Source organism: Colius striatus, chromosome 17 (assembly GCF_028858725.1).
Source record: "Colius striatus isolate bColStr4 chromosome 17, bColStr4.1.hap1, whole genome shotgun sequence".
In the NCBI taxonomy this organism is placed as follows: domain Eukaryota; kingdom Metazoa; phylum Chordata; class Aves; order Coliiformes; family Coliidae; genus Colius; species Colius striatus.
The window spans coordinates 13,672,869-13,698,117 of NC_084775.1; the positions used below are offsets into that span (position 1 = coordinate 13,672,869).

The 25,249-nt window shown below is 54.2% G+C and overlaps 2 protein-coding genes across 10 annotated transcripts in view; one reads left to right on the top strand and one right to left on the bottom strand.

Annotated features, from left to right (window-relative positions):
* PITPNM2 (phosphatidylinositol transfer protein membrane associated 2) overlaps positions 1–19,240 on the top strand; it is a 137,010-nt gene extending 117,770 nt beyond the window's left edge. For 3 of the 5 annotated variants that reach the window (XM_062009551.1, XM_062009547.1, XM_062009548.1), the window contains 10 exons: positions 4,359–4,523; positions 6,338–6,541; positions 8,271–8,419; positions 10,040–10,156; positions 10,954–11,070; positions 11,439–11,587; positions 12,702–12,851; positions 12,945–13,128; positions 14,019–14,147; positions 14,976–19,240. In XM_062009551.1, coding sequence (XP_061865535.1) covers positions 4,359–4,523; positions 6,338–6,541; positions 8,271–8,419; positions 10,040–10,156; positions 10,954–11,070; positions 11,439–11,587; positions 12,702–12,851; positions 12,945–13,128; positions 14,019–14,147; positions 14,976–15,314 — 1,703 coding nt within the window. In that variant the 3' untranslated portion in view covers positions 15,315–19,240. Of the gene's footprint in view, positions 1–4,358; positions 4,524–6,337; positions 6,542–8,270; positions 8,420–10,039; positions 10,157–10,953; positions 11,071–11,438; positions 11,588–12,701; positions 12,852–12,944; positions 13,129–14,018; positions 14,148–14,975 lie in introns of those variants that run through there. The other 2 variants (XM_062009549.1, XM_062009550.1) reach the window with 2 other exon arrangements.
* Positions 17,684–24,833, bottom strand: ARL6IP4 (ADP ribosylation factor like GTPase 6 interacting protein 4). 5 transcript variants are annotated; one of them, XR_009819878.1, is made up of 7 exons: positions 24,735–24,833; positions 22,816–23,009; positions 22,140–22,463; positions 21,754–21,871; positions 20,390–20,459; positions 20,069–20,205; positions 17,684–18,785 (listed from the first exon to the last, which is right to left on the bottom strand). XR_009819878.1 is itself a non-coding variant. In XM_062009552.1 (6 exons), exons 2-6 carry the CDS (start codon positions 22,994–22,996, stop codon positions 20,149–20,151), a joined length of 750 nt encoding a protein of 249 aa, XP_061865536.1. In that variant the 5' UTR covers positions 22,997–23,009; positions 24,735–24,833; the 3' UTR covers positions 19,311–20,148. The 5 variants fall into 5 exon arrangements, 3 of the variants coding, with proteins under 3 accessions (XP_061865536.1, XP_061865538.1, XP_061865537.1); XR_009819877.1 differs by lacking the exon at positions 17,684–18,785 and adding an exon at positions 19,311–19,769; XM_062009552.1 differs by lacking the exon at positions 17,684–18,785 and having other exon boundaries at positions 19,311–20,205.
* Positions 24,834–25,249: the final 416 nt, after the last annotated feature.

The window sequence follows — 25,249 nt, forward strand, 5'->3', positions numbered from 1 at the left end:
GCATTTGTTTTGCCTTGTTTTCCATCAGAAGTGCTGCATGGCCTCGTTTGTTCTGGTTGTGGCTGGTGCTTCGTCTGTGACTTTAATGAGATGTGACTTTGTTTTACTTGTTTCTTCCCCGTGTGTCTCACCTGCCCCTTCTCACTCCTTTGTCAGTGTTTTGCATTGAGAGCTTGGCTCTGCTGCCGTGTTGTCTTTAACAAGCTGACCCTTGCTATTTATGCTCAGCGCAGTACGTTTTGTGGTCACACAGGATGGCGACGTTGCTGACTGCAGTCTCTCTCTCTCTTTGGAAGATGGAGGTGATTTTTAGGTGTACAGTTGCCACATTGCCTGTGCAGTGATGTTCTGTACAAAGCAGAGGGGAAAGGCTGTGGTACTATTAATTAATCACTTTGGAGGTCGCTGATGAAATGCCATTTAGCTGTCATCTGATATTTCCCGCTGTCAGGACAGAGCTTTTAGAAGCTTCTCTGCTCTTTACCTTGTGTGTCAAGAGCACACAGCATGGCCAGGCAGTGCTTGGCTTCACTGTAGCAAGTGCTGAGCCTCAGTTCAGCCACTGGACTGTGGGGGATTTACAGAAGCATAAAAACTTAGCGACAACAGAAGTTTTGTGTTGCTCTTGACGTCAGGGTGGTGGCTGCAGAGTGCCCAGCACAAAGCAGTGAGAGCAGTGGCAGCAGGGCCTGGCCTGTGCTCAGCAGCTGCCTGGCTTCTTTCTAGTTTTTAGTTTTATTGAACTTTATTCTCTGTTTTATTGCACTCAATATTTCCTGCTTCAGTGCCCCAGCTTGACCTGCAAATAGCACATAGTGAGATCTGCCATTCACATACCCCAAGGACTGAACACAGTGGCAGCAGTACATCAGGAGGACAGCCCAGTGCTGTTCACTTAGTGGGAAACAATTAGTAAGAACATTGACAAACGAGTCCCTGAGTGCAAAGGCACAAGACTGAAATGAGTATTACAGGTCCATGGGTAGGCAAACAAAAAGTGACTTCTCTTATGCCCCTTGTTCTGGAAGTGCAGTTAAATCTCAGGTCGTGGCATTGGCCCAGCATGTGCTGCAGCTCAAGCAGCCAGCAGCAGGTCTTTTGCTGGGAGAGAGGGTGCTCAGGGCACTGCTTGAGCCAGATCTCCCCTTCCTGAAGCTCTCTTGTTCTGATCAAGTCTGCCTTCGGCCATGGTATAAAGTTCACTTCAGCCGGTCAACAAACCAGGGACATCTCTGGCCTTACCTAGTGACCTGAAGGAACAGCTCATCTTGATGAAAGTCTTGCTACCACTGAGCCTGGTCCAGCTGTCCGACTTCACCTGGAAAACATTTGTCATTGCCAGGGCTGTGGCTGGGGATGGCACCTCTGTGGTGCAGAAGGCTTTGGAGTGGTCCCTTCAGGAGCAGTTGCAGGTGCTGGGGTCTGTCCCTGTGTGGCAGCATCTGTCACATCCCACTCTGGTCACCTCACTCCCCAAGAAAGCCCCTTTGGTTTCAGAATGTCCAGAGTGATGCTGCACAAGGAATTAGGTGCAAAGAATATAAAGAGTTTAAGAACTATGTTGTTAGGTTTTGTGGCTTATTCTGCAAGTCAGGTCCCAGGGTTTAGCTGCAAATCACTGTCACTGCAGCTTTGAGGCTGAGGAGGCTTGGCTGAAGGAGCAGAAGGTTCTCTGTCCATGATTCCTGCCCTGCCTTTTCCTCACCCTTGTTTTCTTCTTAGAAACTGTCCTTTTCCAGGGACAGAGGGTGTGTAGCTTGGGAAAAGGGAGAAGCATGAGAGTAACCCGAGAGGGATGGAGCACAGCAGTGCTACTGAGGGGCAGCACTTTGTCCTCTGCAGAGCAGACTCCTTCCACCAATGTGGGCAATAGTAAACTGCACAAGTTCAGTAATGCTGGAACAGCTCAGGCTTTGATTGGAGTGAAAATCACTCCTCTGGTGGCACTAGCTAGGATGGTGTTGGAACAGCTCTTGAGGTTGGGTGGTTTTGTTTCATTGTATTCAAAAATCCTTGTCCAGACTCAGGGAAGCAAGACTTGGCTAAAAGGAGCAAGTGCAGAATGTCACTGTTTCTTCCTTTATCCAAAAAAAATCAAGCAGAACTGAATGAAGACATGCTCCTGGAGCCAGAGCCAAGATCAACCCAGGCAGCACCACATTTGGCCCAGCCATTTCTCCTCTGCAGCATTGCTGTAGCACTCTCCAATGGCTCTTCCAGCTGCTTCCTAATTTGAGCCACAGATGGTTTATTTTTAAGGGAGAGGAAGAAGTTCAGGCTTCACTGGTAGGTGTGTGTTAAACCTGAACCTGGCATTTTTCTGAGCACAGACAAAGCCAAACCTCTTCTTGCTTCTGCCCAGGTTCAGGGAAGCTGATGGTCATCTCTGAGTGACAGCTGTGTCACATCACCCCTTTGATATGACACGAGTGCATAAGCAGAGAAAGATCTCACAGCCTGTACAGGCAAGGGAAGGGAGAGGAAGGGATAACAGGGAGGAGATGAGAGGGTTGTCCCAGGTCATGCAGCAGTGAGAATAAGACCCTTGAGACTTTTGTGGGGCTGAACACAGCTCCTGGCTTGGTTCACGTTCTCCAGCCACAGCCTCTGCTTGAATTGTCTCCTCTTGCTTGTGCTGCAGTAAGAAAGCTGCACTGGCCTGGTGGGGCTGGCTGAGTTGTGGATACTGGTGGCAGTTTTGGCAGCCAGCAACTCAAGGCAAGGTGAGAAGAGGAGGAAAGTGCTGAGAAAGTGATGCTGGTAATGACCTTTCAGGCACAAGGTGGGCAGTGTGTGCAGCTCCTCATCAGGTCAGGCTCCTGCTGAGGCTCAGATCTTGCAGTCCACGAAGCTTTTACACAGAGCAGCTTGTGGCCTGATTTTCCCTGCAGAGAACAAAACTCTTTTACTGACACTTAGCTACACATTTTCTGCTTCATACATTCCCTTTCCCTCTGCTGCAGCAGGATTTGTGTGGGCACAGACACTGCTGCTACGAACTGAGAGCTCAGAGGAAGCAAATCAGTAACCCCAAGCCAAAAAGATCGATGTTAAAATAAACCAGTTGCCAAAACAACACCCCGTGTCAGCCACATACTGGGATGAATTCCAAGGTTATCTAAACTGGCTGAAACAGGCAGAGGATGCTGGTGTGTGGGAATAATGTACTCGGGTTCCCCCGTGGCATCAGCTGCCTGGCTGGGCTCTGTCTGATGCCTGGAACAGAGCTCAGATGCTGCTCCTCAGGTACAGCAGAGATGGGCAACATGAAAACCATAGTAAGTAACTTTGCTTTTGCATGTTACTGTGGTCCTGGTGCTGCCAGCTGTGAAGTACTTGGTATTGACATTCTGAACCCTCTGCAGTGCAGGGTCTTGGGACATCCCACAGACAATTTGGCTGTGTAGCATCCAGAGAGGAGTGGGTGCTCTTGCCACTGCTGGAGGGAGAAAACCAAAACACACAGATTCTATTGTGACTTTCAGCACCTCTCAGTTTGCCAGTCCTGAACATTTTAGGCCCATTTCCCTCCAGTACATGTATAAGGTCCATGTGAGCATGACTTCAAACCCTCCTTCTCTGTATTTATGTACTCAAGGGTTAGGCCACACTTGGTAAACCTCAGTTGGGACCTATACAATCCAGACTGGCACATTGTACAAAAAAAGCTCTATTTTCACAGAGACTGAGTGGTGTCAGACCCACCAGCACCGATGGGAGATGTAAGTGCTCAGCACCAGACTCCTTTCTTTCAATAGCCCTTCCTTTAGTTTAACTAGTGTTGGCTGTATCCATTAGCAATAAAACACAAGTTCCAATTTAGCCCCTGCCAGGCATGAAAATGTTGGGTTTTTTTGGGGGGTGGGTGTGTTTTTTTGCATTAATGCTTCTATCTTGGAGGTGTTCATTTAAGTGTTTCAAGAAAACAAACATTACCCCCTTTCTAAGGTTGTTTTGCTGTCCTCCTCCTTCCCTTGGCTATTTTGTCTGGATGTGAATGTATCAAGTTGTGTATATTCACATCTGTCTGTGTGACCGTGCTTCCTGCTGCTTCAATCAGTCTGCCTGGATTTTTTCCTTTGGGCTTTTGGATTTGGTTTTTGAGCTCCTTCTTTTGCTTCTCTCAAAGACTGCTCCTCCAGCCACATGTCTCTGCCTGCTGTGCCATTGCTTTCTTTTCAAACCAGAGCTCCGATGAAATGGGTTTTGTGGTTGTGGTTTGTGGTTTTTTTTCCATTCCAATCAGTTCTGAAAGGTTTTTGCAGCCTTGTTTGCCTCTTTCCTCCCCTCGAGTTCATCTTGCCCAGCCTCTTGTCTGTTGGTCTAATATATTTGATTTCCCTGTTTCAACTTTGTAGCAGATGTTGTTCAGTCTCATGGTGCCGTCTTCATGGAAAGCTCGTCCCTGTCCACCCCCATTTCAGCCCCTCAGTTCAGGGGCTTCCGGAGAGCCAGTGAGATCAGCATTGCCAGCCAGGTCTCAGGAATGGCAGACAGTTACACTGCTTCCAACATAGCCAACAGTAAGTGTTTCACCCCCTCTGAGACTTCCCCTCGCTGCCACGCCGCTGTCTCAGCGCCAGAGCCACGCAGCTTCTCTCTGTCTTGTCTGTCTGGGGTTCTACTTTCCATTAATAACCAAAGAAAAGAAGTTGGAATCATTCCACCTTCACCTGGTTCTGCCCTAGTCAATGCCACATGTTACCATTTCCCTTGGAGGAACAGATGCTATGTTTGAGTCCAACACAGGGGTCCCTGCTGTGCTGTGCATGTTGGCCAGTGCTGGCGATGAGCTGTTGGAGTGGAGGAACAGCTGATAAACTCTGAGCACGACTTGGCTGCTGTGCAATGTGAGGGTTGATCCAAGGGGATGTTCCTGTGCTGCTGTTGAGAAATCATGCAGAACTGGTAGAGATCAGCACAGCCAGCCTGAAAATGCAGGATGTGCACGTGGCTCAACACAGAACACTTAAATGTGATCCCAAAACAGAGGGGTGAGAAAGCCCCTCGAATGCTGGTAGGGAAGAATGGGCTTGGGTTATTCCTTACTTTGCTTTAGAAACTCATCTCTTCTGTAGCCCACAGGGCAGCTCAGTCAGCCACTTATGACCCATATTCCAGAGCTGAATGAGGAATGAAAGAGATTGTGTATTTGTTACTTTTCCCAAGGCCTGTGTAACTTCCCAGCTGACACAGGGGAGAACAACAGCCTTTGTTAACAGCTCAGCCCTTCCTCATTTCAGCTGAGGTGTGAGATTAACAGTCTGTGTCCTTAGGGACCCCTTCACTGAGACTGAAAAAGGCTGAAAACCACATAAATTTAAAACCAAAACCCAACCAAAACAACACCCCACACCAGAAAACCCTTCATCCCAAACTCTTGTCCCAGCAGATGGCAAAAACTGAGAGATGCTCCATTCTTGGCACGTTAGACTCCAGGGTTATGGAGGACTCCCTTCCTAATTGATTGCCAAAGTTAATGCTCCCTGAGGCTGGAAGGTCTGTGGGTGCTGGTCAGGAGCTGCTGTAACTTCTTGCCTGGTCTGAGGCAACACTCAGCAGTAGGAATAAACTACCTGTGCTCTGGCAAATGAGTTGTTCTTTCCCAAAGCACATCCTCGTGTGCATTCTTGTGTTTGTCCTGGTGAGACACCTTGCCAAGCACTTGCTAAATGTTACTGTGCTTGGGAAGGAGGCTCCTGGGGCAGGAAGGTGTTTGTTTTGTGCTGGTTGCACACCCACAGAGGAGTGCTGAGCTCGGGGGGCAGCAGCGGTTTGTGTAACACCAGGGTGATGCCTGAAGGCCCTGTGATAGCACAGAGGGATCCTGCTTCTGCAAGCTGGGATCAGGCCCACACAGCACTCTCTGCTTTCCCCAGCTATTTAGCCTCTGCTTTGTGTCATTTATTCCTCCACACACTTCACAGCCATCCAAACCTGTTCCTGAGCTCAGGGAAGAGTCGTGGCAGCAGCGCAGACCCCGTGGCTGCCCTGGCACACCCACAGCCTGTCCCAAGGGCTGGGGCAGCCCCTTGACATCTCTGAGCCCTGGCTCTGGCTTTGCAGCTCTTGTGCTTGACTCCATTAGCAGGGTGGTCCCGTGAGGCCATGGTACTGAGGGCTGGCTGCAGTCGGTGCTTCTCCCTCAGGGAGGGACAGAAGGAGTCCAGAGGGACACTGCAAAACCACGGCTCTGCCTCCCAGGAGCCCTCCCTAGGGTGCAGCTTCCCTTGCACTGTGAATATGTGGAAGATGAAAGCCCTGTTGCCTGCAGCGTGTGTGTGCCATGAGTGTGATTTTTTGCTTGGTTTTTATGTATCTTATTTTTTCCTTTTAGAAACCAAACACCACCTTAATCATTGCAGGGGGCTTAGCCTCCTGTCCCTACTCGCCCTCCCTCACAAATCCCCTACCCAAACCTCATCTAAGAGGCATAGGCAGCATAAACATGAAATCCCTCCCAAGGGAAGAAAGCTCAAAGGGCCCTGGAGTCAGGCTGCAGTCTATGCTCATCGGATACCCGACCTGGACATCAAGACAGGTATTCTGGAGAAATCCACTCTGGTCGACCTCCTCTCTCAATCAGCCACAGAGCTTCACAGCAGATCTGTGCACTTTTCACTGAGGCACTTGCATATTCTTGACTGCATTTTAACAAGCAATCCTGTCACTTTGCTCTGAAGATCCATCATAGCACAGCTAACAACTTGGCAAGAGCAGGAGTTCTTCTGGGCAGAGCTGTGGGGACAACGCTTCTGCCTCCACCACTGTCTTTTGAGCATGGATGAGTAAATCCTGTCTGCTTTCTATAGAGAATCTCAAATTACCCAAGCTGGGGATTTGCATGAGACATGAAAGGTTGAGACATGGCTAGGAGCTGCCAATTTGGAAGACAGGGAGTCAGAAATGGCTGTGTGCTCTGGAAATGCCACGTTGGTCCATCAACGCCCTCCTCTTCCCTCCCATGGCCTTTCAGAAAAGCAAGAGCCATTAGGAGGAGAGTGGCCTGGGCACTCAGCAGAGCTGGGGCTGAGGCACAAGGATGTGCTGATTCTGTAACTCTCTGCATGTTGCCACGGTGGGAGCTTTGTGGCAGGTCTCTGGAAGGAGCTGATGGGTCCATTTTTCAGTGCAGCATCTCTGCTCATCACCAGCTAGATTTCACTTAACAAGAGGGGTTTGATGGATCATACCTTATACCTGGCAGCCTTCCTGGAAGTCTATAGAAAGAAAACATTGTCACAGAGAGAAGTGAAGCTTGAGAAAACCTTTGTCAAAGCCCCAGCTTGCAACCTGCATGCAAACACAGCTCCTCTTCTTGCTCACTTGATCTGATCCATCTTCTCTTCCCATTGCTGCTTTTCCAGGGTGCAGCACACGGGGGCTGAGGGCTCTTCACTGCTTGGAAAGCAGCCCTTGCCTTTGGGATCTGAGGCTTTGGGCTGAGACATGCTCATTGGTAGTCAGAAAGGTTGTGTGTGTGGGCAGAGCTGGGGGCAGCGTGGGAGTGTGGTGGTGTCCCGTGGCTGAACGGTGGCTGTTTGTCACTTGTGTGCCAGTTGTTGACTCCCTGAGGTACAAACTTCTGCATTGTCTGTGTCATTGCCCACCCAAAATCCCAGTGTGTTCTCAGTCCCCACTGAAGTAAAAGTCATGTACTTTCCTTGTTGGCCACTGCAGAGGTTTTGCTCCTGGAAGGCTGGGCTGGATATCTCTGCCTGCAACATGGTAGCCCGGGAGGGCAACAAGGACTTGTCAGGGACTGGCAGTCCTGGCAGCATGTGCCATGTACACTGCCTTGTGGTGCCTTTCAGCATCTCACATGGGCTGCCAGTATTCACATCCTCTTTAGTGTGGCTAACATCTGGGTGCTTTTCCTTGGTTAAAGCTGAAGGAGTTGGAAGCAGGGCAGAAGATGCCTGGGCATGGACTGTGGTGGGCAGAGCACACACATCCTTCCTCCCACAGCTCCAGGGGGATGTGTTTCTGCCTTGTGTTTCAACACATGGATTCCAATTAACACCTGCCCTCTAGTGCCTTCCTATTTGCTGCAATAAAGGAGAGCTCAAGTGCTGCTTCCCCTGTGTGTTCCCTCCTTGCTTTGAGCAGCTGCCGAGCCCTGGGTCAGTTGTTCCCTCTTAGCAGTGCAACCAGCCAGGGAGCAACCTCCTGGCATACCTGGAGTGAGGAGCCAGAGCCTTGAAATACCATTTGTGATGGAGGCTGTGCCTTTGAACTCCCTTTATCTGAACAACTCTTTTTGCTTCTAGTTGCTGCCAAGTGGTGGGGAACCAAAAGGATCGACTACGCTCTCTACTGCCCTGACGCCCTGACGGCTTTCCCCACGGTCGCTTTGCCACATCTCTTCCATGCCAGCTACTGGGAGTCCACAGATGTTGTCTCCTTCCTGCTGAGACAGGTACAGTTGTCTTCCCTCCCCTGATCTCCCTTGGGCTGAAAACTATTTGGGCTCTTTGTTTTTCCCACGTCACCTTCCATAACTCTTGTTGACACGTAGAGATGAGAAAAACACCTTTTCCCACTGCAGATCCATTTCCTTCCCCTCCTTTTTGTTCCTCATCAAACTGCACCAAGTGTGCTGCCAGGTTAGTTGGGAGTTTGGGTTTTCTCACTGCAGGTTTCACACAGCTTCACCAGGGAGCCATGGGGTGAGCCCAGTGCTGTTTCCTATCAGTGGCACTTGCTTTTTGAAGTGAGCTCTTCTCTACATGTGTGACTTTGGATCTCGAGTCTGAAACTTAAGGGAAACTTCTCATTGTACAAACAAAAATAGCACCAAGTCCAGTCAAACCAAAGGGGAAGTTTGCCATGGATTTGGCATGAGTTGACAGGCAGAGCTGGATTCTCCATTTTGGCTTTTGAAGTTGTTGTGGTCTCCTCTAGGAGCTCAGACCATGATCACTGCACTGGGATTTAGTTGTCACTCCTCCAGTACAAAGCAGTTCACCTGGAGCCAGGTAAATGGGAACTGCTGGTGTCTGGAGTCTGACACCTCAGATTCTGTCAACATTACATTTGGCCTGAGATGGAAATTCACTGTTTAAAATGTGATTTTCCTAAAACAAGTGTTTTTCTTGCAGTTCCTTGGAGCTGGGGGGGAATTATTTGCCTTGCAAAGTGTGAGCCCTCCAAGGAACGGCACTTAGAGTGTGGAACTGGAAGAAAACAAAGCTAAAAGCAAGTCTGTGGATTGTGTTGCCCACTTTGGTGCTGGGGTTTGCTTTGTGGGAGCTCTGCTGTTAAGCCATCCCTGCTCTCCTCGACTGCAGCTCTCAATTCTTTATGATTCTGTTGGCAAACTTTCTTTCAGTGCTATCTTCCCAAGTACTCTGGGACCCATAAATAACAGAGATGGCAGTGCTGGTGGCAGCTGAGCCATAATACAGTGAGATCCTTTCTTCTCAGGCTGTGTCTAGCTCAGGGAGACATCTCTGTGCTTGCACACACCTTGCTGCATCAGCTGCTGTGAAACCCACAGCCCTGCATCCAACTCAACCTAAGGGGGCTGAAGGGAGAGACAGAGACAGACAAACCCATAATTGTGCACAAGTGGGAACAGTCACAACAGTGACAATATGTTCCACTGAAGAAACAGGCAATTAGTCAGGACTCCTGTGTCCAGTTCTGGGCTCCCCAGCTCAAGGGGGACAGGGAGCTGCTGTAAGGGGACTAACAAATGCCTGGAGAAGGGCAGATATCTGAGTGTAGAGCTTGTCCTGCTGTGTTTGACTCAGTTTTGTGCCTCTTCACAGTCTGAATTACCTGCCTCCCAGCCAGGATTGAGTCAGTGCTGGCCACAAGCTTTGCTAATTCAGAAGAGACCACTTGTCCTTGTAATTAAGGGAGCAGCCTGGAAAAACCTGCAAGTTGAGACAAGCCAAACAGCCAGCAGGCAAACTGAGGCTGCCTCTGTCCAGGCATTGCCATGGCTCAGGAGATGCAGAACAGCAAAGGCAGGAGGAGGAAGGGGTCACCACACAGGTGACTGAGTTCTTTGATGGGCTGTGTCCTCCCACAGGTGATGAGGCACGAGAACTCGAGTGTTTTGGAGCTGGATGGGAAGGAGGTGTCTGTCTTCACCCCCTCCAAACCCCGTGAGAAGTGGCTCCGCAAGAGGACACACGTGAAGCTCCGGGTAAGGGTGGTTTTGGGGCTGTGAGGGAGTGATGTGTAGAGGAGGATTGATTTGAGCTGCAGGAATGGCACTGGCACAGCCAACACAGGCACAGCTGAGTCTGCCCATGGCACAGGCAGAGGGTTGTGTTGCTAGTATATGTTGGTGATTATCTTCTAGCCATGCAGTTGTGAAAGAGCCACCTGATGGAGCTGAGGTGCTGAGGGCCGTGGGTCAGTGCTGGGCTTGGCAGTGTGAGGGGAGGACTGGGACTCCAGCAGCTTCAAGGACTTTTCCAACCAAAATGATTCTGTGATTCTATCTGTACCAGCAAGGTCTCCTCCATGGAAAACACAGAAAGTGTTGGCTGTGGCTCAGGGAAAGGGACTGAATGTCTTTCAAAGTCCAGTAATGCAAGTTCTCTGCTCAGAGCGTGCCTTTCACTCCCAGGAACTGTCTCTGGTTCCTGAAAGAGTGCAATTGTCTGCTGGAGCTGAAACAGTGTCAGCAAATTTCTCTGGCAGCTGTTTATATTGCCTCTTAAATCCCAAGTGTAAGAGTTAATAGGCAGTGTCAGAACTGCACATACAAACTGCCACTGAAATGGGCTCTTCAGCCACGTACAAACCCACCCCATGGGTGAGAGGCAGATTCTTCTCTTCAGCTGAGAGCTGTGGCTGGAGTGGGGTGGGGGGAATGACACAGAGAAACCCACACTCCAATTTGTTGGGTTAGGTTTGGTGTTTCCCTCTGGACTGTCCATTGCTGCAAACTTTCTTCTTTCCTTTTTCCTTCCCTTTCCCCCCTGACCCCTGCAGAACGTCACAGCCAACCACAGGATAAATGACACCATTGCTAATGAGGATGGGCCTCAGACCTTAACTGGAAGGTTCATGTATGGTCCCTTAGACATGGTCACACTCACAGGAGAAAAGGTACAGTGGTTGCTGCGGGGGTCAGGCACCATGTGCTGAAAAGTGGGGGGGGGCTCAGGGACAGCTGGGGCTGGTGGGTGCTCCCTTGGTCCCTGACAGCGTTTGCTACCTTTCCTTCTTGTCCACATTCCCCTGCTCAGGCTTGTGTGGTGCCTCCTACCAGGGCTTCACCAGCCAGGCTGGGTTTCATTCCAGCATCCCTGATGTGTGGGCACTTCCCAGCTCTGATCTGTGAAGTGCAGAGAGTGGACACAGGACCCAGCCCTGCTGCCATCACAGGGCTGTGGCTGGAAGGTCCCCACGCTTGGCCTCTTCTACCCCTCTGTATCTGCCCTGCTGTTGTTGACCCAGCCTTGCTGTCCTGCCAGGTGGACATTCACATCATGACCCAGCCACCATCAGGAGAGTGGGTTTACTTTGACACAGAGATCAGCAACAGCAGCGGCCGGATCTCCTACGTCATCCCCGAGCACCGGCGCCTGGGCATTGGCGTGTACCCTGTCAAGATGGTGGTCAGGTGAGGTCCCCTGAGCTGTCAGGGCTTGTCACAGAATCACTGCAGTTGGAAAAGCCCTTTGAAGCTCCTGCAGTCCCAGCCCTCCCCTCACCCTGCCCAACCCACCACTAACCCACAGCCCTCAGCACCTCAGCTCCACGGCTCTGGGATCCCTCCAGGGCTGGGCACTCCCCAGCTCCCTGGGCAGCCTGTTTGAGTTCTTAACAACCCTTTCTGTGGAAGAGTTTGCAAGAGGAACAAAAGAGGAATTTGATGACTGTAAAATATGGTCCCTCCTTGCAGAGCAGCTCTGCTTGTTGGGTGGGTTCAGAGCCTGGCTTCCCAGCCACAGGGACAAAGCCATTTCTGCTCTACAGCTGTAAGGGAAGATCCACATTTCTGAGCCCTGCATCAGCAGCAGCGTGGTTAATTGAGCTCCCTTTGCAGGAACAGGCCTGTACCAGAGACCTGTGGCCTCGCTGTCACCTGCAAAACTGCACAACTGGGCTCATTTTAGAGTGCTGTGTCCAGCTCTGGGCTCCCCAGCTGAAGAGGGACAGGGAACTGCTGCAGAGAGGCCAGCACAGGGCCACCCAGATGATCAGGGGACTGGAGCATATTGCTTTTGAGGACAGGCTGTGAGACTGAGGAGGGATCTTGTCAACACTTACAAATACCAAAGAAGTTGTGGAGTCTCCTTCTCAGGAGGTTTCCAAACCTGCCTGGACACATTCCTGTGCCCCCTGATTGAGGGGAAGCTGCTTTAGCAGGGGCTTGGGCTGGGTGAGCTCTAGAGGTCCCTTCCAACCCCCACTGTTCTGTGATTCTATAAAGACCAAACACTTGTCCTTGATGGACAGAACTGTGATAATTCACAGCCCAGGGGCTCCAGCTCCGCTCCAACTGCTGGTGTTGAGCTCTGGAGAGGGAAGGAGGGAGCATCTTCTCCGTGGTGAACCCAGCAGTGTTTTTTTCCTTTATTGAGTTGCTGCCACTAAGGCTTCCACCCCTACTCGAACACAGAGGCCTGTCACTGCTGTAACTGAGTGGCAATGCCATGGAGTGCTGCTTTGGGCTTGTGGCACGCTGCAGGACACCGAATGCCTCTGCTTATAAACACCTGCCTCCCTTTCAGGGGTGACCACACATATGCTGACAGCTACATCACAGTCCTGCCCAAGGGGACGGAGTTCGTGGTGTTCAGCATCGACGGCTCCTTCGCAGCCAGTGTGTCCATCATGGGCAGTGACCCCAAAGTCCGTGCCGGGGCCGTCGACGTGGTCAGGTCAGTGCCAGAGCCTGGGGGACCCCCTGATCCTTTCACCCTGGTGTTGCTCCAGCCCTGCAATCCATTGACTTCGTGGCTTTCCCGTCTTAGGCACTGGCAAGACCTCGGCTACCTCATCATCTACGTGACGGGCCGCCCTGACATGCAGAAGCAGAGGGTGGTGGCGTGGTTAGCACAGCACAACTTCCCCCACGGCATTGTCTCCTTCTGCGACGGGCTGGTGCACGACCCGCTGCGCCACAAGGCCAACTTCCTCAAGTCCCTCATCACAGATGTAAGGCTGAGTCTGCAGGAGGAGGGATCCTAGCGTGGGCTGAGGCTGCTCCCCGGCCAATTGCCCCTGTCAGCACCAGGCTCTTGGCAGAGATGTAACCCGCAGTGCAAGATTAATCTGTTCATTTTATTCCCGTCCTTTTATTGCTCTACAAAAGTGTCTACGCTGTGTAACTGTCATCTCTGCTCTGCACTGCTCCATTTCATCACTGCTCCTTCCAAATACCTAATGAAACAGAGGCAGCAGTGCCTCCCTTGCCCACACAGCACGCTTCTTTTCACCTGTTTGGTGGCGTTCAGGCTGCCCATGGTGTAACCAGCAGGATGGGACACGTGGGAGGGCGTGGGGCTGCTGTAGAAATGGCCTTGCACCACACAGCCTTGATGGGAGGCTCTACAGAGCATCTTCCCAAGTGTGTGACTCCAGGGAGGTCTTAACATCACTCAGCACAGAGCCTCAGAAAAGCTCCATGTAAAACAAGGTGTTCTGTGTCTGGCAAGTGAAGGAATTGCCAGTATCCTGAGCACTTGAATAGCTGATGGTTCCTGTACTGGGGGGGGAGGGTTGCTAACCTCTCCTCTCCCCCAGTGCTGAGTAGGCAGTGAAGTCCCTCCCCCCTGCAGAGCTCAAGGAAAGGCTGTGGGATCAGCAAGCAGAGATCTGTGTTCATGTTGCTGTTACTCCTCTTGTTCTGGCCCGTGGACATGCCCAGCTCTGTTAATTAGCCCTTTGCACAGCAGTGTGTGATCCAGCTCGGAACCCACAGAAGTTATTGACCCAAAATTCCCACAAATGCTATTTTTAAACCCAAAAATCCCCAGAAGCCCTGCTGTTGAGCAGCAGAGGGTGTCCATTATGTTCTGAGAAGGTGTTGCTTTCCCTCCCCACAGCTCCACATGAGGATCCACGCAGCATACGGATCCACTAAGGACATCTCTGTGTACAGCTCCATCAGCCTCCCGCCCACACACATCTACATCGTTGGCCGACCCACCAAGAAGCTGCAGAGCCAGTGTCAGGTAGGAGCTGGCTTGTCTGAGCCCTGGAGGTGCTGCTGGGGGACTCCCATGGGAGAGTGATGGCAATTTAGTCATCTTGGGACTGGTGACTGAGATAGTGTTTGCCAAGAGGGCAGGAACTGCCCCACGTACCGGGACTCATCACATCCGAGTGGTTGTGTCATGTACATCACCTCAGAGAAGCTGCTACAGCAAAGGCCTTTGGCTGCTGGGGTGATGAGGGAATCACAGAATCATTTTGGGTGAAAAAGACCTTTAAGCTCCTCTACTGACTTTACCCTGCCAAACCCATCACCCCCAGCTCACTGCAGCCTCCTGTGAGGGAGTGTCAGAGAGTGCTGCTGTCTCCCCTCAGCCTCTTCTCCAGGCTCAACACCCCCATTCCCTCAGCCCCTCCCCAGCCCTTTGTGCTCCAGCCCCTTCCCCAGCTCTGTGCCCGGCTCTGGCCATGCTGCAGCCCCTCAGTGTCCCTGTGGCAGTGAGTGAGGGGCTCAGCCCTGAGCACAGCCCTGGAGCTGCAGCCTCCGCAGGGCCCAGCACAGGGGACAATCCCTGCCCTGCTCCTGCTGCCACACTGTAGCTGACACAAGCCAGGATGCCCTTGGCCACCTGGGCACGCTGCTGGCTCCTGTTCAGCTGCTGTTGATGAACCCCCCCCAGGCCCTTTCCCTCTGGGCAGCTCCCAGCCCCTCTGCCCCAGCCTGCAGCATTGCCTGGGGTTGGTGTGGCCCAAGCGCAGGTCCTGTCCCTCGGCTTTGTTACTCCTCACACAACTGGGCAGCGTGTCCCATCGCTGTAACTGCTGCCCTTGTCCCTGTCGCCTGGCAGTTCATCACGGAGGGCTACGCAGCCCACCTGGCCCAGCTGGAGTACAACCACCGCGCCCGGCCCGCCAAGAACACCACGCGCATGGCGCTGCGCAAGGGCAGCTTCGGGCTGCCCAGCCAGACCGACTTCCTGCGCAAGAGGAACCACCTCCTGAGGACCATCTCCTCTCAGCCTTCGGCCCCCAGCTCCAGCCACCGCCCCGAGCGCACCCAGAGCCAGTCCGACGGCGACAAGGAGAGGGACAGGGAACGCAGCCAAAGGAGCATGAGCATCGCCACGGGCTGCTGGGGCCGGAGCGCGGCCTCGCGCCTGGAGTCCGGCCTCCTGGGGCAGAAGTAGCTGGGGTAAGAGCCAGCGACCGTCAGCTGCAGCCACCGGAGGAGAAGACAGAAGGAAAGAGGGAGGAGGCCGGCGGTAAGGGGCTGGAAGGGTAAATATGGTGCTACTCTACTAACATCACGGGACGGGACGGTTCCCACGCGAAGGCACAGGCCTGGCAGCGGGAGCAGCAGGTTCACGCAGCACGAGCTCAAGGAACAGCTGGAAACCGGGGGGGGGGGGAGAAAAGTCTCCAGGTCAAGATTGTGCTCTTTCCTGCCTCCTTCTCTTATCCAGGTTTAGTGACTGTAAATATGTGCCTCCTCGCCTCGTTTAGCCATTGCGTGACCGAGTGCCGCCAGCGCCGCAGGAACAGGGGATGAGGCTGAGGGAACTTGCTCTGGGCTGTCCCAGGAGTCAGGCTGAGGTGCTCAGCCGCTGCTGGCACAGGGTGGGTTTGAGCTGGCTGTTTCCCCAGGTGAGGGATTTATTGCGTGGGCCGTGCCAGGCAGAGCGAGCAGAAGCTTTACCTGTACAAAGAGCTTCAAGTTCGGCCACTTCGGCAAGGAGTCCGTGCAGTGGCAAAGCATCGAGCTGTTACGGATGCCGTTGGCAGGGGCAGAACGTCCTGGGGCACATTCACACCCAAGGAAGTGGGGTGGTTCTTCTTCCTACTGTTATTTTTTAAAGAGACCTTTTAGAAGCCGATGGGATTGACCCATTAAAGGAGGAACAGGAGCGATGTTGTTTGAGCTGTTACAAACCTCAGACACTTGATTTGCTGCTTGAAATCTCCAAATACCCTCGCTATATATTCTCTCCAAAAGCACCCACCGTGTATTTGGAAGCAGCTGAAGGCACTCAGCAGCCAGATTGCATTGCAATTCTCATCCAAATGCAGGGTCTGACTCTCTCAACACCCACCTCCGAGACATTTTCTTCTTCCCAGGTTCTCTGCGAGTTCAGTAGCAGCTTTCAGAGGGAACCAGACTCGCTTCTTTGACCTGTAGTTACTGAACTGTTAAAACCTCATTGTGTTTTTTTTTTGCACTGATGATTTTTAGAATGGAAACCTGTTACCATCTCATGTAGCTACACCCAACTGTTTGTAGTGCATGACAATGAACTACTGCTAAGCCAGGCTGTGTGTGTGTATATATACACAGATACGCATACACACGTATAGATATGTACATAGGTAACAAAAAGGACATAAGATCTCTGCAGAAGTTTTTCCAGCAGTAAGGAGACTGGAAGGAAGTGTGCCAACGAGGTCAGGCAACCTTCAAAAAAGGCCATATCTTAAATTTTCCTGGTGTGTTTCTCAGTGGATGTGCCTGAGCTGAGGGTTCGTGTGCTGCCGGGGCTGGGCATGTGGCAGAGGTGCTGGCGCAGGGCTGGGCACTGGCTGCTGCTGCTGGCACCCCCGGCGTGACACACGGCACAGGAACAGGAGCTCGGGCACTCTGCAGCAGCAGAGAACAGTGCCTGGAGAGAGGGCTTGCCAAAAAGCCCCTCAGTCCTGGCCCTGGTCAGGCAAAGGGCCTGGGTCCCTCCCTCCCGGGGTGGAGGGAAATTCCCTTCGTGGAGCCCGTTTGGCCTCTTCACGTGGAGCTTTTATACTCCTAGGGAGCTGCCCTTCTCCGTGGAACCCAGCTTTCCCCCACACACACACCTTCCTGTCTTTGTAACACTTTCTACTTCAAGGATCTTCTTTATAACAAGGGAATTTTTTTAGACTGGCTGCTTTGTTTTCTTACCTGTTTGAACCTGAAGCGCAGGACGGCCGCACTGGGATCACCCAGCACTGTGAACGCTGCTCTGGGCCACGGGAGGCAAATCCGGACTCCTCACACATCCAAGGCAGATGGAGCTGGAGGGTCGAAGCGGAGGCAGAGAAGGGCCGGTGCAGAGCTGCTGGTGGAGCAGCCAAAGCCAGCCGCCCACCCGCTGCCCGGCGCGTCTCCCACGTCTTGCAGCCTGACTGCAGAACCGTTCAACCACTTGTCTTTGGTAATTACTCAATTACAGAATGAATCTGATGACTCTTTGTTACCAAGACTTCCCTTTCTGCCCACTCAGCTCTCTCGGGATGTACCACCAGAGCTCGCTGGGTTCACAGAAACAAAGCTGAACCGTCCTCAGCTTTTTGTGCGTCCAACGTTGTACCCGACAGCTGCCATCCCAGCAGGAAGCCGAGCCACAGCCCCATCCCTGACGGCACCAGAAACCACAGCACGACACAATGCCTTGCAGGTTTTGGATATGGCCTTGGCAAAGTGCAGCTTTCCACAAGCAAGGTGTGACGTGCACGTTGCCCAGCGCCGACGGGACGCTCACGGTCTCGTACGTGTAGATAGTGTAAAACAGGAGAATGTAAATGTGCAACATAAGATGTGGGTATATAAAACTGAAAGTTATTTATTTATGTAGAGGGAGGGTTAAAACCATATATATAATGTCTGGAGGGACTGGAACCTTCAGGGTTTATTAATATTTAAAAATGTAGCTTTTTGTTTCAGGCATTATGTACAAAGCAATTCTTTTATGGACCAAGTTTAATGTAACTGTCAATGCAGAAGTGCAATATTCTACTCACCTCTCCATCACTGCGTGTTCTGAACAGCTCCCGACCCCTTTAGACTGACAATCATTGCACCTCCGTCCTCATCCTTTGTTTGAGCTTCTTGAACGTCGCCCGGGGTCCTTTCCCTGGCCCCCCCCATCTGTTGCCATTGTACAGATCCGACAAGGAGAAGCAATCGTAGAGCAGGACCTTTAATTTGCTGCAATAATACCAGGTGAGGGGGGGAGGGAGTTACCAGGAACTAAAGCCAGTCAGGTTCAGTCCATCCCAGCGTGCATCCATCTCTCCTCAGCCGCCCCCGTCTGGCACTCAGCTATCCCAAGCAGAGAGCCACGTGCCACTCGCTCACTCACACAACAATAGCAATAGTTGAACTCTGTGTTTATGATGTTTGTTCCGAGCCGTTTGGAGAGCAATGCATGTGACCCGATGCCTTTCCACCTCTTTGGACGCAGTTGAGGGGGATAAAAGATGAATGTATGTTCCATCCATCCTAAAGGGGCACTGTCAGCTCACAGACCTTCATCCTTTCTCTTTTGGTACAAAGAAGGTGGTTGCTTTGGAAGGGAAGGGTATGAAGCGTCGCGGTCCTTGGTCCCCCGCAGCCCCCGTCGCGCTCTCACACACGAGCACAAGCGCAGCCCAGCGCTGCACACGCTGCCTCGGCCTTTGGCTTTCTTCAAAAACTCCTTTCCATGGGAATCAAACTCTGCTCTGGAGCTCCAGATTTTTTTACAGCGAGCAGCTTTTTGTATTTACAGCACTCTCGGGGCCAGACTTTCTACCCGACGCCGTCCCCTTCAAGCCTTTTCACGAGAGGAGCCCGTGCGCTCCCTCCCGCCCGGCGCTGGGGTTGGTTGGGTTTTTTTCCTGCCTTTGCCAGATCAGTCAGATGAGGCAAAACTCTGATACCAAAAAGACATGAGCAGCGTGTGGGATCCACGAGCTGAGAGCAGCCCTTAGCCAAAGGCTGCCCCCCGTCCCGCCCCGCCAGCAGCGGCAGTGCTTGCTGCAGCAGCCCCTTCTTCAGGTATCGCCACCGTCTGCTGCATTTCCTCTTAGTTCTAGAAGCCTTACGGTCCTCACTCTCCTCAGCCCCCTCTCTGCCTGTTGACTGTCCCAATTTTATATTCCAACGATGTCAGTTGTATTTTATTTACAGCAAATGGCTCTGTGGTAGGAGGGGGTGTGGGACCCACCCCAGGGAGGGAGGGAGGCACCGGGCGGCCCCCGGACCTCGCCTGTGTGTGACAAACCTGTACAACTTCCTTCTCCTCCTTGCTGTTAGTGCATCGTTCCAATGCCTGGGTGTGCTTTGTGTTACAGTATCATTGTGAGTTACACAGATTAAAGAATGGGAAGGCTCTCCTCTGTCTGCCTGTTTTTGGGGGGGGAGACACTAGAAACAAAAGTCATGAAACCCAAAGAGGTGAGCGGGGGCCAGTTTAATGGGGTTACAGCGATGGACAGAGCGTGGAGACCCTCCACAACTGCAGGACCCACTTATCCTTTAACCTGTTTGTCCTTTTATTCTTTTGCCTTACAGTTTGTAGATGTGTGGACTTTGCTTCACAGCCCATCAAGAAACCCAGAGCCCCAGCCCTGCCCCGGGGCCTGGGCTGAGGGGAAGGGACAGGAGTGGCATGCAGGGACAGCAAAGCCAAGCCCCACTCTGCAAAGCCAGGTCGGTGCTCCCCCAGAGAGATGAAGCTGCAGAAGGGCTGAGTGGAGGCCCTGAGCACAGCAGAGGGGGCACAGAGGAGAGCTGCCTCCTGAGCAGAGCCACGCAGCAGCACGGCTGCTCCTCTCTGAGCAGCGTGGGTGAGTGTGAAGGGCCTGTGAGGCTGCAGCCCTGGCTGAGCCTGGGGCCTGCAGCTCCAGCAAGGAACCTGTGAAGGGAAGAAACAGCAGCCAGCTGGGTATTTTGCAGCCCCAGCACGTGGCCTGTCCTGGCTGCAGTGTTGGCTCCTGCCCACCAAAGCCAAGAGCTGAGGGGCTGCAGCACCTTGAGGCGCTCAGCACCACCGAGCTTGTCCCTTGGGTGCTGCTGAGCTGCTCTGGCCTCAAAAGGAGTATCAAGGCAAGCAGGTTTAAGTGCATTATGGCCCCAGTCAGGAGAGGGAGGGGAGAAGCTGTTTGCTGGCAGATGATCCATTAAAGTCTCTGTCCTCCCCAGTCAGTAACTTACAGAGCAGCTGGAAGTGCCCCTGGGGAGCGTCCTGGCGCGGTGCCGTCCGCATGGGCCAGCGCAGGGGCTGCTGTGGGCGCTCACTGCAGCATCCCCGTCCTCACCTGGAAGGCCAGCCCGTCCCCTCGGGTGGCTTGCTGCACAGGGAGAGACACAGGCACTCACAGCACAGGAGGAAGGGCCACCAGCACCCACCCATGGGGGTCGCTGCAGAGCTGCCAGGGCTCAGGTTGCCCTGCTAGAGTCAGCCGGGTCCCCAGGGAGGTGAGACAGCACCTCTCCACCCACCATCAGCTCATGCTGGGGGCGGTTCCCCCTCACCTTGTTAATCTCCTTGTGTCTCTCCTTGCTGACAATCTCTTCTAGTACTTCTCCATCTCCTTTGATAAGCCTGGAAGCCAAGCACAGGGCCATGAGCTGTGAGGGGTACCAGCAAGTTCCTGCCAGCCCCAAAAGGCGCTCAGCCTGTGGGCTGCTGCTGTGCCCAGCCCAGGCACATGGCCACCAGCTCCCTCACAGTGGCACGTGCCCAGGATCAGGTGCATTATGTGATTATTATGGGGTTTTTTTGGCTGAATCAAGCTTAAAGAGCACAGCAGGCTTTTCCCATTGCTTTTGTGGGATCAGTGTCAACACCACACCACAGCAAGGAGAGGTCAGTGTCTCCCTGCATGGGCAGCCAGCCCTGCCTTGGACTGTGGGCTCAGTCAGCTGTCTGCAGGGCTGGTCACACACACAGCAGGAGAAAACACAATGAAAGCATCTTCTGCCACCCCAAGAGCAGTGGCCTCAACCCCTGCAAAACCTCTTTGTTTTTTCACACAGGGTTTGGGCCTGGTCCTGGCTCTCCCAGGAAACTGCATTCAGAAAAAGGAGCCACTTTGGGCCTGAAAGGCAGCCAGCCCCAGGAGCATCTTGCTGAGCAAATTCCAAGCAGTGTCAGAGGCAGCTCACACCTCCAAACGTGAACAGGAATTTAATTGTCTTCATTACATGCCTTGGAGGGAACTGACCTTTGCTCCCCACCTCCCCAAGCCCTGCAGGCTGCCTTCTATTTTAAGACTGGACTTGTCATACCCAATTCTCTTCAGCAGGATGTTTTCTGCTTGCTGAGAAGATGCAGTTGATTAAAAACTGGGGCATTTCTGTTTGGCAGCTAAAGGAGCTTTGCTTTGCTTGCTGTCTGTAAGCACAAGGGACACCCCCTCCCTTGCACCCAGGTGCTAGCCAGGGATGAGTGCTTTGGAGCTGAAGGGCAAGTGGGTGAATCAGTGGGGTGAGGAGGTAGGTGTCAGTCACCTCTCTGGTTCCTGTCCTGCCCCAGTTGCAGAGTCCCATTTAACAGGGACGAGCTGAACTCTTCATAGCACAAAGGACAAACCTCCTGCCTCCAGCAGCAGGGTGCCCTGGTGTCTGCATCCCACAGCTCCTGGCTGGGACACAGCCCTGTGCCCTTCATGGAGCCCCAGCACAGCTCAGTAACTTGGGGCTAAACATGTCCCTTCCCAGGCAAGTTACACCAGGTCTGATGGGAGGGATCTGTGAGGGATCAGCTCAGGCCTTTGCTGCTGAAGGGGACCCAAGTGCAGCCCTGCAGTGCTGTGGATGGGCATCCTCCAGGACTCCAACCCACACAGCAGGGATGGTGATGGCCACCCCACCTCCCTCCTCCCCAGGGCTCATACCTGGTTCTCCCTGTCTCTGGATCCACGACTCTCCTTATGACGCTCTGCCTCGCGTCCCATTCCTCCTTCGTCATGGGCTTCATGGCCTGGATTCGGGATTTCTGTTCATCTGTCAAAACTGGGGAAGGCAGCAGTTGGTCAGAGCTGTGCTCCTGGGTCAGAGCTGTGCTCCTGGGTCAGTCCCTGCCCGGGGGGCACGGCCCCACTCCTGAACTGAGCAGACACCAGCTGCGCTGCTTTCCCTGCAGTACTCGGGGTTTGGTGAGGAACCACACAAAGAAAGGGCCACTTCACCTCTCCAAGCCAGACCCAGCTTTGCTGGGGTGTTACAGCTGTCCCTGTACACACACCTCCTGGGGGGCCAGGAAGGGAAGCACCATCCTTACCTGGTCCTGAGTCCACCAGTGACTCCTTCTGCCACTGCTCCAGCGAGGGGCCAGGCACCACTTCTCCCTTGGCTTTCTCCTCCTTACCCCTTTCCTTTGACTTCTTTTTTGCTTTCTTCTTTATTTTCTTCTTCTTTTTCTCTCTCTGTTTCCTTTGCTTTTTTTTGCTGTGTCGACTCTTCTTTGTTTTGGAGTCACTGTCACTGGAATCAGCAGAAGAGGAGCTGGAGGAAGAGGAAGATGAGGAGGAGGTGCTGGATGATGTCTCAGAGGAAGAGGTACTTGCCTTCCTCTTCTTTTTTTCCTTTCTTTCCTTCTTCTTTCCTGCAATATGTAAGAGGTTGAGTGAGCAGCTCTGGGGATGCTGGGTAACCCCCTCCCAGCCTGGTTTCTTTCTTGCCTTAACAGCAAATCCCTCAGACTCCAGGGCAAATACCCCCTGCACCGACACCTTTAACACATCACAGTGTGTAGTGTCACACTGCTAGACCAGCACATGGAGGTGCTGTAGAGCTCCACAGCGGTCAGAACGGGACTGAAATAGGCCCAGCAAGGAGACAGACATGGATTTAGCCGAAAGCAGGGACCCTCTTCTCCCACTGGGCCCCCTCCATGCACCTGCCCCAGGAAGATGTGGTGGCAGCGCGGGGTCGGGGGCCTTTCCCCACTTCCCTACCTCCCACAGAGCTCCACTTGTGGCTGTGACACCCAGAGGTTCGCTCCTGCAGAGGAGAGCTGCTGCCCTGGTGTGAGTCCTTGCTGCTTTTCCTCCTTTTCTTCTCCTTCCTCTCCTGTCTGCTCCGGGAACTGCTTTTGCTCCTGCTCCGTGATCGCTTCCGTGACCGGCTGTGGGCCATCGCGCCTCAGCCCCTGCAGGGAGGGGTTACAGCAGGGCCTCAGGGGAGACCACAGCCAGCAGCCCCACACACCTGAAACCCAACCTGCAAGATCTGCTGTGTTAAACTCCCTCCCTGCTCCCCGCTGCTCTCGCTGAGCTGCACCCCAAAGGACTGACCCAGTTTGTTTTTTAAACCAGTGAGAGCCTCCATCCTCCCTGGCCTGTGGCTGCAGGTTGGCTGATGGACAGGGACCCAGCTCAGAGCATAAGCTGTTTTCTAAAAGCAAATTGGAGTATTAAATATTCATTCCTCTCCTTGACTCCTCTGCTCCTGGCTGTTTAAATAATGGGCTGATTGACTCCGTGCTCGGCTCAGACGATTCCTTCCGCTGACTGTGGCTGCAGCATCCAGCACGCTCTGGCAGCATCTGCCTGTGGCTGCTCTGGCCTCACAGCTCCCAGCCCTGGCCTGTGGCTGCTGAGGCTCAGCCCTGGGGCCGTGGGGCACAGCTTTGCCTGCAAACCCCAGTGGGTTATATATTCATCACCACATCCAGGCACAGCCAAGAGAATGCTTGAGGGCAGGAAGGCTCTGCACAGGGATCTGGAGAGGCTGCTCAATGGGCTGAGGGCAATGGGATGAGGGTTAACGAGGCCAAGGGACAGGTCCTGCACTTGGGCCACACCAACCCCAGGCAATGCTGCAGGCTGGGGCAGAGGGGCTGGGAACTGCCCAGAGGGAAAGGGCCTGGGGGGGGTTCATCAACAGCAGCTGAACAGGAGCCAGCAGCGTGCCCAGGTGGCCAAGGGCATCCTGGCTTGTGTCAGATACAGTGTGGCAGCAGGAGCAGGGCAGGGATTGTCCCCTGTGCTGGGCCCTGCGGAGGCTGCAGCTCCAGGGCTGTGTCAGTGCTGAGCCCCTCACTCACTGCCACAGGGACACTGAGGGGCTGCAGCTCCAGGGCTGTGTCAGTGCTGAGCCCCTCACTCACTGCCACAGGGACACTGAGGGGCTGCAGCGTGGCCAGAGCCGGGCACTGAGCTGGGGAAGGGGCTGGAGCACAAGGGGCTGGGGAGGGGCTGAGGGAATGGGGGTGTTGAGCCTGGAGAAGAGGAGGCTGAGGGCAGACAGCAGCACTCTCTGACACTCCCTGGCAGGAGGCTGCAGTGAGCTGCGGAGACTCTCTGCTCCCAAGTGATGAGTGACATGACAAGAAGAAACGGGCTGCAGTTGCCCCAGGGAAGGTTGAGGCTGGAGCTGAGGCAGAACTGTTTCCCTGAGAGGGGCATCAGCCCCTGTGCCAGGCTGCCCAGGGAGCTGGGGCAGTGCCCAGCCCTGGAGGGATCCCAAAGCCGTGGAGCTGAGGTGCTGAGGCTGTGGGTCAGTGCTGGGCTGGGCAGGGTGAGGGCAGGGCTGGGACTGCAGCAGCTTCAAGGGCTTTTCCAGCCGAACAACGCCACGGTTCTGTGCTTTGACACAACCGGTGCCGACAGCGCGTCCCGGCCAGCGGAGCCACAGCGAGGAACGAGCCCCCAGCCCGTCCCGGCAGTGCCGCAGCCGCGGGCTCTCGCCTTCCTCGCCCACCCTCCCTGGGCCGGGCCCGCGGCGGGCGCCCCGCTGCCTGCCGGCCGTTCCCGCAGCCGCCTCACCGCAGAGCCCGCCGCGCCGGCCCTTTAAGCGCCCGGCCCCACCCCCGCCTCAGCCCCGCCAACACCCCCCGGCGCGTCCCGGCACAGCGGCCCCAGGGCGGACTCACCGGGGCCGGGCGCTCCGCGGCTCCCGGCGCGGTCCCGGCGCAGCGGCCCCGGGGCGGCCGGGCGGACTCACCGCTCGGCCTCACCGCTCGGCGCTGGCTGCCCCGGCCCCGCCGCGCTTCCGGGGGCCGGGCGGCAGCGCTGCCCCGCGCCGGGGTTCCGGGGCCGGGCTCGGTTCAGGCGCGGGGGGAAGCGCCGGGAGGGGTTTCTGCCGATGGAAGCGAAGGCTCGGAGATCCGCGTTGCGCTGGGGTTGAGCCGCTTTGCTTCCCGGGATGAGCTGGGCTCCCGGAGACAGCGGCGTTCGCCGGCGGGCCGCTGCTCGGGGCAGGGCTCACGGCGTCCCCGGCCAGGCGCCGCGGAGCCGCCGCCAGGGCTCACTCGGCATCTCTGCGCTGCCTCACCTCGGCCTTTGCCAGGGCGGGGGATGCCGAGCCCGCTGCAGCTGCGTGAGGGAAGGGAAATGGCAGCAGCGCGAGTGCAGCCAAGTATACAGCATTAACCTTCCCCAGCAGCCA

What these genes read in the sequence shown, in the direction of transcription:
- ARL6IP4 (XM_062009552.1), bottom strand. Translation starts at nt 22,996, where the DNA reads ATGGCCCACAGCCGGTCACGGAAGCGATCACGGAGCAGGAGCAAAAGC. An exon ending in ACTGGTGGACTCAGGACCAG is followed by an intron (nt 21,872 to 22,139) that starts GTAAGGATGGTG and finishes TGCCTTCCCCAG; the next exon opens with TTTTGACAGATGAACAGAAA. An exon ending in GACACAAGGAGATTAACAAG is followed by an intron (nt 20,206 to 20,389) that starts GTGAGGGGGAAC and finishes CTCCCTGTGCAG; the next exon opens with CAAGCCACCCGAGGGGACGG.